The sequence below is a fragment of the Cydia pomonella genome, chromosome 1 (genome assembly GCF_033807575.1).
Source record: "Cydia pomonella isolate Wapato2018A chromosome 1, ilCydPomo1, whole genome shotgun sequence".
Lineage (NCBI taxonomy): Eukaryota > Metazoa > Arthropoda > Insecta > Lepidoptera > Tortricidae > Cydia > Cydia pomonella.
This window is the reverse complement of record NC_084703.1, coordinates 41,016,564-41,026,954: the sequence shown is the minus strand read 5'-3', so window position 1 is coordinate 41,026,954 and position 10,391 is coordinate 41,016,564. Positions and strand designations below refer to the sequence as shown.

Below are 10,391 nucleotides of genomic sequence, written 5' to 3'. Positions count from 1 at the left end.
ATTTTTTCACGCCGAGAATGAGGCAAGCGAGATTACTGCCTTGGTGAACGTTCACACTGTTCTTTATTTAATTAAAAATATATATCATGAGTTCATGCAACTTAAATTTTAAGAATAGACTTTTATGACTAAGAAACGGACTAATTATCAGTACTGTCATGAGTGTTGATAGGTGTGCGTAGTTATTGAACTGAGTAGTTAATTAATGACAGTTGTAAATACTAATTCAAAAATAAATGTCCTTCCAGTGTACATACACAAACCTACGTGGCATCATATGTAATTAGCGTATTTTTCGAGGTAGATTTACGTAATTAACATTAAACATGTAAAATACGAGACTTCTACATGCTGACTACATTGTGCCCGCTTTTCATATCGGTAGTGAAAAAGGCACCTTACATTTATTTCGAGACATAACAAACAAGTGTTTTTTGTTTGTCATTGTGAACCGGCCTTTATGGGCACACTCGGCTCGCATCGCGGGCTCACGTCGCCGCGCGGGTCGGCGGTGCGGCGGTGCCGCGGGCAGCGAGCGCCGACATCCGCCGACAGTCAGTCCGGCGCCGACAGCCGCCACGCGCACACGTGTCCAAACCATGGCCGCCGCCCACGCACACTCGCCCTCCGACCGCCGCCCCGACGGTCGCGCTGGCTCGCGTCGCATTTTCCCACCACAATTCAAACTCCAAGTTCTTGAAGCCTACAGACGGGACGCTCAATGTCGCGGGAACCAGCGCGCGACTGCCAGAAAGTTTGGCATCCATCGCCGTCAGATTCAGAAGTGGCTACAGGCCGAGCCCGCTCTACGCGCCGCGCTGCTGAGGCGAGCCCCGCAGCCGGCGCCTTCGCCACCGCCATATTCCGTCGGCTCCCCCGAGAGCGCGAGACTGCCGTCGCCGCCGCCCGCAGTACTTCCCACGCCGCCTGTCCAGGTGCCCACGCCGCTGCCGCTGAGCCCTGAACCGATAGACCTGTCGGTGCGGCGCCCCACCCCGCCGCCCGCGCCACAGCCTGCGTTCGTGCCCCGCTCGGCGCCGGAGCCCGCGCGCAAGCCGTTCAAGTTGTTCCGGCCGTACCTGGACGAGGAGGATGAGCGGCCACCGCCGCCGCCGCAGGTCCACGTGCTGCACGCTTTTGTGCCCGTGAGCCCGGCGAGCGCGGGCTGCGCGCTGACCGCGTGCGCTGCGCCGCGCTGGTGCGCACCCGTGCCTTCGTTCCCGGCGCCTCTCAGATGAGAGCCTGCAGCCGGGGCCGGGCCCCGCTCCTCCTGTGATCTAGTCGCCGACGCCCGCCTGACGCCTCCCGGGGCGTAGCCCTCCATCATCGTGCCTTAATGTACACACGCCATAGTGCATTATGCCGTCATCTCGAGATGACTGCTTATTTTTGTGTATTGTATAAGAACGTATTTTTATATTGTGGAGTTTATGAAGCGTACATTATTATAAAGATTGATTAGGTATTAATGCAATTATTACTATTATAATGAATGAATAAAGAGAATTGTTTTAATAAAAAGCATTTTGATTAATCCGCGAGCGCGGGCCTCTTGCGCAGGTAGCGCCGGCGCTCCGCGCCTGTTACCTGCCGCCTGTTTAGACCCCGATTCCCTTGTAATGGTAATTCTCGACGCTCCGAAACTACCCCCGACCTAACCGGAGGATATCGAATTGTTCCCTTTCCAGGAATACCTTTTGTCCGCTCATCGACAAGATGATGAAACTAACGAAACTCTGTATATATATGCCTACCTATGTAATGTTTAGTTTCCTTATTTATGTCACTGCGATTTTTGCTTATAGCAAAGCGATTATTATTTTCATTGTGTGCTTTTTTGCGAATACCTACTGTCCTTGTTCATTGCAAGTATTGAATAAATTGGTGTATTCCCATTTGTAGTCTCATGTATGAGGCGGGGACGCCCATTCCCACCTGTGCTTGGCGGGGACAATTGGGAATACGCTAAAAAAATTAATCTTACTATTTACATAGGATAATAATTATAGTCACGTGTTAATGGGACGCTTAATAGCGCGTAGGGTTGTTAATAGGTACTTCAGCCTGCCACTTTACTTAACATTACATATGGTGGGTAGGATGTTTTTTTTTATTCGAAGGTAAATGAAATATAACATTAGGAACTTGTTCACAGTTGATAAAATATACATACCTATATAATATGACTAATACTCTTAGTTCACCCAAGAACAACTCATACAAATTACTTTTCGTGAAACATGCACGGTCATTGCGGCTGTCTTTTATAGGCTGTATGATCTGTAACTTTATCAAATATAACAATACCAGGCCGTAACCAGGCCTTAGAATGAGGCCTGGTTACGTATTTTTTTAGTTTTTATTGACATTATATTTAATTTATATTAATACTACTTATTGCATTACTTAGTTAGCTATTGATAGTTCCCCATCCTCTGTTGAAATTATATAGGTAATATAGCGTGGAATGTTGATGACTGATAAAACTATCCTACGTCCTTCCCCGAGCCTCCAAAAACTGATGAGTATTAGTTGCCTGTGTCAAGAAAGGAAGAAAAAAGAAGTCGGCGATCAAAGGTTGTACCAAAAATCTAATTTATTGCCAAAAACTTATTCAGTTTTTAGGGTTGTGTTGCTTACATACTTTACACCCTCATCCAGTTAATGACAGATTGCACGAGGACCAACTCCAATACAAAAATAAAAATGTATTGCGATGATAGTTGTACTCCATGTTCCATGTTCTCCATACATTAAGTTTCAGTTGGCGTTTTGTATACAAAGATTGTCACTCGGTTAGGCTAACTGATGAAGCACTCGAACAGGATTCTTTTTAAAAATTCCAAAGCCTATTTTAAAGTTTTTAATACCACCGTCTGTTTCACCATGAGACCATTTGTTCAGATCGATATAAGTATGGTATTATATGTGTACTATACCCATGACAAAATCGAAATAGTACAGGAACAATTCAATAAAAGCGGGTAAGTAGACATATTTTAGACCATACCCGTTTTGTTTGATACCTAAATACTCCGCTTGAAACCTTTTTAAATCCGATTTCTCATAGCTTGAATACCTAATTTGTACTCAATCATTTAAGGTTAACATATTTACAAAGTATAAATTGAATGATTACAGATAATAGGTAAGTACGTAAGTACCTATATTTATTTTTCTTTTATAGTTGTCTAGAAAATAAAATACATTGCTTATAGTCCGCTTTTTTACCATTAGAAAGAAGGTAAGCTATTTTGACGTGTCCTTTTATTGAAAAACCCTTTAGAATAATAAGTCACTGCAAATATGTAGCAGCTATAAATCGATCGAGGTACGATCTTTTACATTCTTTTGCTTTCATAAGTAATAATAATAAATACTGTTTGTAAAAAGCGTTTTCAATAAAACGACAAGTCAAGGTTGTTTCCCTTTTTTCTAATGCTAAAAAAATGAAATATAGCGAAGATGACTGTTTCCGGAACTGTACCTAATAGTTTAAATTACCACTTTTTTTAAAGTACAGTACAGTAGGTATGTACAAAGTTTGAAAGATACGTGGACTCAGATAAAGATATCTGTGCAGCGATTTTTTTAGCACAGAGGTGCGAGTTTATACAAACCTGTGGCCCTAGTGAAAAAGGGTACAAGTCTCTGGCAGTTTTGGTATATAAGGGCATAAGTGTTACTTGGAACTTACACCCCTTTACACCTGCGCTGCCAGAGACTTGTACCCTTTTTCACTAGGGCCACAATTTAACGTACCTATTAATAATTTCATAGAATTATGACGATTAAAATTGAAAATCAAATGAACATACCAAGTAAAGTTCGATGACAATTATGTAAATAGCTTCATTCGACGCGATTTATTGTGTAATCACCTTCCTAATAATAGGCAATAAAATTGTGAGCTTTATTTGTATGTATGTACTTGACTAGAAATTTACAAAACACGTAATTTTCAATTTATTTACATATTGTGATTACCGCGATATTCTTGTTTTCTTTTGCAATCCACGACACCTAAAGAGGACGTAAATGCTCATGGCCCGGCGCACGTGGCGTAAAGGTTATTCATTTCTTTTCAACTAAATTAAAGGATTTAAAATCCTAAAAAGACGGTAGGTGTCTATGCCAAAAGTCAATGATATTATGAAAAAAAAAAATCTTTTTTGTATATTTCAATAATTGTATTTTATTATTATTATAATTTATTTAAAGTGCCGGTCGTCGGTAATTCATACTTTAACTGTTAAGATGTCCAGTGTCTCCAGTGTCTAATTCATTACGTAATAGTATATCGCTATAAATCAAAATTCTGAAAATGAACGGTCTTGCTGCTTGTGGTAGGTAGAGGTACCTCTCAATTACAAGCGTAGTCGGTTTAAATCAATACTTTTGGGCAGATACCTAATTACTACATATCACATCTACTTAGAACAATAAAAGAAGTATAGAAAAGCAGCTATACAATTTTTACAGGATTTGCCCGTTAGTTCTTGATGCATGTGCAGGTAGGGTAAAACCCATATAGATGCCATACTTTTTGAAAAAGCCTCATAAGTTCGAAATATTGAATATAATAAGAATAATTTCGATTAAAATAACTAGCCTAATCTTTTGTCTGACTCTGAGACGTGTCTCTTTTAATTTAATAGGTTTTATATAGAAAATTCTTTTTTTCAGAGATGTTTTTGAGGTTATCCTCAACAAACATCTATATGCCTTAAAGCACAAGTGTCGATAGATGCCTTATCATGACATTGGTAAAGGTGCCCTATCGAATAAAATAATTAAAAATTATATTTCATTAATGGCCTTATGGAGATTATTGTACTATAATTTATATAGCCATAATGAATTTTCATGAATTTGTTAATTATTTCTTCATTGTAAGAGCAAAAAGTTACTGATTAAGGTGTATTAAAAATACTCCACTGACAAGAGGATAAATCTTTGAAATTGAAGAAGTAGAAATCAGGGTGTGTGAGGTATGGGTAAGCTCTGAGAGGAACTGTACCGCAATAAAATCGAGATCACTATCCTTTTTCACATGAACAGAGGGCCTACCGCGAACCACGTTCGACGTGTTGCCTCCCTGTCACACTTACATACAAATTTACAAGTGCGACAGAGAGGTAACACGTCGAACGTGGTTCGCGGTAGGCCCTCAGACGCATTTTTATTTTTTAGCAAAAAAAAAACAATAGCGATAATTGACACCTAAATAAACTTAATGCACTAGGGTCAGTGCACTAGTGTATCGATAGTGTACCACTTCAAAACTTATGCTACTATATATTACTAGCCCCCAAAATTTTGACACTACCTACGTACCTACTCACCACGTAGCTTATCGCAAAAACGGCTGGCGACTCAGGTATGTAGATCTTGGGCTTCATATATTAATATTAATTCATATTTTATCGTTCTTATATTGGGCAGTTAGATTTTTGAAAGTAAAGGAGACACCTATACAACTGGGGTATCTAATAGTATCTATCCGGGTTTTACCTACATGCACGACGACACGAGTACACGACTATACAAGAGGTATGCTTCAAATTTTGTCTCGGCACGTCTAACATATCAGTTGGTAACGCTTAGGTACTTATACTTAAATAGTATAATATTTTATTTTATATTTTGAAGTGGTTTATTTTCTTTTTTTTACCGTTGATGAGATTTAACTAACAAGTGATTAAAAATTCGCTAACACTAATTAAGTAAGTATCCTGTCCGCAACGCCATGTAAGGACTTGGTTATTGTAATGAAACAACGACATATTGGAAGTGTTTTTATTCGTGAAGTGCTATCTCACTCTTACCTAATACCTTACTGTTTTTACATATGTCTATCCTTATTACTTTAGTGGTGTTATTACATATCGAATGAGAGTATTATGGTTCAACCTAACTATCGACTTTGTCCTTACAGTAGCATACCTCCAAATTTATTTAAGTAATAAAATACACGTGCCTTTATCAAATTGACGTGTGTAGGAGTGTTAAGCGATTAAAACTATTCATTGTAATATGTGCAGTCAGCATCAGAAGTAACGGATCAAATAACGCTTCATAAGTAACTACCATTCTGTAACAGATTAACAAAAAGTGATGTCTTTAATATACGTAGAACAACAAAGGCTGTACAAGATATACTTTTGAATGTTAATTTTAGAAATTTATCTATATTTGGAAAAGTTATGGAATGACAGATACTTTTGGCGCGTTGTTTGATCCGTTACTATTGATGCTGACTGTACCTGTAAAATTTTACCTTTTTAGGGTTCCGTAGCCAAATGGCAAAAAACGGAACCCTTATAGATTCGTCATGTCCGTCTGTCTGTCCGTTTATGTCACAGCCACTTTTTTCCGAAACTATAAGAGCTATACTTTTCAAACTTGGTAAGTAGATGTATTCTATGAACCGCATTAAGATTTTCACACAAAAATAGAAAAAAAAACTATAAATTTTGGGAGTTCCCCATACTTAGAACTGAAACTCAAAAAATCTTTTTTCATCAAACCCATACGTGTGGGGTATCTATGGATAGGTCTTCAAAATGATATTGAGGTTTCTAATATCATTTTTTCTAAACTGAATAGTTTGCGCGAGAGACACTTCCAAAGTGGTAAAATGTGTCCCCCCCCCCCTCTAACTTCTAAAATAAAAGAATGATAAAACAAAAAAAAATGTATGATATACATTACCATGCAAACTTCCACCGAAAATTGGTTTGAATGAGATCTAGTAAGTAGTTTTTTTTATACGTCATACATGGTACGGAACCCTTCATGGGCGAGTCCGACTCGCACTTGGCCGCTTTTTTGATCTTTCGATGCAGTTTGCGCAATTAAGTGTAACTCTCCTGGAACCAACATAACTGCTGTCACACTGTATGCAGGGTAGGTAGGTACCTAACCTAACTAATTACTAATAGGATATTTGGTTATCCATTAATGCTAACTTAACGACCAACTTTAATGAGCATAGGTATTGAGTTGAAGGACAGGTTATTGTAGGTAAAACACTATTAATACTAATAATACTAATAAATGACTAGTCTAAAACTATTAGCTACTGTATTCCACACTGATCCCACTATGAATGGAGTAGCCATAGAGCAGGGGCATTAAGTGTTTCCTTGCCTCGTGCCTGAGGGCCTACCGCGAACCACGTTCGACGTGTTGCCTCTCTGTCGCACTTGTAAATTCGTACGTAAGTGTGACAGGGAGGCAGCACGTCGAACGTGGTTCGCGGCATGCCCTCTGGAATCAAAAATGAAGTCAACTAAAGGGAGTAACAGTAATGGAGATAGTGGGCACTATACTCATATCTAGCTCGTAGACGACGGCTAAGAAAACATTTAGTGGTAGGTAACCTGACTTAATACTGACGTAGCTTGGCCTTTGAGGGTAGGTTCTTCCCTATTCGAATGTTTTCCTTTCCTTAAAATATGATAGATTCGTGATCCTGATCATTATCTTTCTCATCTTTCATATGCATGTTAGTGGCACTTTCGTCGTTTTATCTTCTTAAAGATCAGTTTTTTTTTATAACTCTTAAATGGTTTAACCGACCATATTCAAAATAATTTGCCTAAAAAATTATTGGCTTATTAAGCTTTATTATTTAGATATTTTTAAATGGTTTTGCTCTCCCGGTTCAAAAGTTAGAGAGGATCACACTATTTTTCTTTGGAGCGATTATTTCCAAAAGTATTTACTTAATTAAAAAACGTTTTTAGCAACCTTTATGTAGTTTTAAAGACCTAACCTTTGACCTTTTTATTTTTAACTTTTATTAACATTTTTATGGAGTACCTATATATTTGAAAAAATAATATATATATAATACATTACCTACCTACGTTCCACATTTGGTTATAAAATATATCATATACTTTTTGAGTAAAATGGCTGTGACATACGCACAGACCGACAGACATAAGGACATGACGAAACTATAAGGGTTTCATTTTTGCTATGTTGGCTACGGAACCCTAAAAATACTATTTAATAGCGCTACGAATTGATTATGATAACTTTTTCTGATAAATCGTTGAATTTCGATTATAAAAACATTTTTAGTGCAAAATTCGTCTTTTTTCTATTTTATAAATTCTCGGTCTCGGTCTCGGCCGAGAATCCCATTGAATCAAGGTCTCGGTCTCGGCCGAGACAAAAAAAGCGTTCTCGGTCGGACCTTACTTAGTACACCTTAGTACAACGCAGTGCTTAGTATGTTGACTATTCCTTTTTAAAAATATTCTATAAGATTTTTAAGGATAAAGAAGGAGCATGGAATAGGTATAATACGCTGTTACGTTGCTATAATTCCACTGATTTACCGACCAATCACAATACACTCTATTAATCCTAAGTATCATCGGAGTACTCTGTATCTATTATTAATAATGAAATATGACGTTAGCTAAGGTACCAAACGGCAGTACGTGAAGACCGTCAGGTAGCTTATATGTGGACGTGTGTAAACCTGTATATAAATGCCTTCATTGGGTTTCAATTGACGTTTAAGATAAAGCAGATAAGCCTACGGATGCAAAATGCGTCACTCGACCGGCCGTACGTGCGCGAGCGCTGACGACTAACTCATCGTTTTCTGTTTGTTGATTGTTTTTTGCGATTCAATCCAATTGTGCAGTACCTAATAATAATAGGCTAATTTCCTGTAGACTGGTTTCATTTCATAGGAAACTTTTGAAATCAGATTCACTTTAGGTATGGAAATATTTGTTTTTGTTTGAGCAAACTAATAGGATAAACGACTTTATGTGTCGTTTCCAAGCAAAAAGACCCACTTTGTTGTTTGCCATAAGGATGTTATGACAAGTTATTCGTATAAACAAACAAACAAACAAGCGAATCTCGTTCTTATGGTAAGCGACAAACTGGGACCTTTGACTAGACTTCGACACTTACCATTATAAACTATTCAAGGAAAGTATAGAACATTTGTGACCGCGGCCGGCAAAACGTCCCACTTTGTCGCTAAGAACGCCTTGTCAAGTATAAAATACAAGCAATTCTCTCGTCCTTATGGCAAGCGACACAGTGGAACGGTTGTCTGAACAAACCGGCCGTTGTCACATTTTAGGAACTTACTAACAAAACGTGAGAGGTACTAAAGTTTTGGCACTTTACACTCTGAAACTAGACCACAAACAAAGTGGAAAATTTAATTAAACACATAGACAGGAACGGCAAAAATATTAGGGTTTCCCTAGTTGACCATATGAGCCTATTTTAAAGTAATGTTTAGTAAAGTTGTCCTCTCTGTCGTTGCAACCGGTAATAAAACGCAGTCGCAAACCAAACAATATTTGTAATTCTCACATTTTTTCTTATATCTTGCCACCCTTGATCAAAGTTGTAAGTGGCGCAATGGCTATCGGTAATGTTTATGACATGAAATATGAGAAATTGTATACATCATGTCATTTACAGCTGCAAATGCTGCAATAAATACCAATAAATTAGATACTCTCTACTCTAACTACTAACCTCGTAGGACTCAGGGCATTTTTTTTTTAAATTTGGTACTTTTGGTATTTAAAAGTTAAATACTCGAATTTAATATGAATTTGTCAAGTATGCGGGGACTTTTGTGGATAAAACCCCTCGCCATAGATAAACCTAAAAAAAATTACATAACAATGACACATTTTTTAAACGATTCCAGCGCCATACTTACGAGTCAAACTTTGCTCGGTTATCTTCATATACTCAAGGGCTATATGGACGGTTTAATCGTACATTGTGTATGAGTTGCATATCCTGCCAGGAATAGCATTAACAGTTCAGTTTGAGCATTTTTATGTTTATGGTTCTCGCGCTCGGCGTCGAGCCGTCTGGCGATGGCGGCGACAGCGGGTCTAGCGGGCAGAGGGCCGGCAGTCACGCGCCTTCTGCGACGATATGTTACACAGGTGCGAGGATATTCACGCGTGTTGCTATTCTTCGTATTAGGAGCATTTCTAAAGAGAATCGCTCATATAAAATACCCTTAATACTAATTAGAGTTAGACCAAAAACCTTTGAATGGTCCGTTAGGAACATTTTATATTATGTAGGTTCTTGAATGAAATTATATTTCCGGTCGTTATGTTATAATAGTCAGATAAGCAGTTGCCACTCGCTTGCTAATCCAATTTTAGTACTTATGACACACTTCGTCATTATTTTTCGATTGATGATGCTGATGTCCAGTGTGACATCGTTGCTACAGCTACTCAACGTGTAAAACTAGAGGCTCCTACATCACTTGTTATTTTAGTCGACTTGATTAGGTCCCTAGTTGATTTCGAATTACGGCCAAAGAGTAAAGTGAATATATAGAAAAAGAGAGCCCTTTTGAAGCATTTTAA

The 10,391-nt window shown here is 38.4% G+C and overlaps 1 protein-coding gene across 1 annotated transcript; it reads left to right on the top strand.

Moving 5' to 3' along the window:
- The first annotated feature begins 468 nt into the window (after positions 1-468).
- LOC133523651 (bromodomain-containing protein 4-like) lies at positions 469-1,521 on the top strand. The gene has a single exon (XM_061859328.1). The coding sequence runs from the start codon at positions 600-602 to the stop codon at positions 1,236-1,238; it is 639 nt and encodes a 212-aa protein (XP_061715312.1). The 5' UTR covers positions 469-599; the 3' UTR covers positions 1,239-1,521.
- The last annotated feature ends 8,870 nt before the right edge of the window (positions 1,522-10,391 follow it).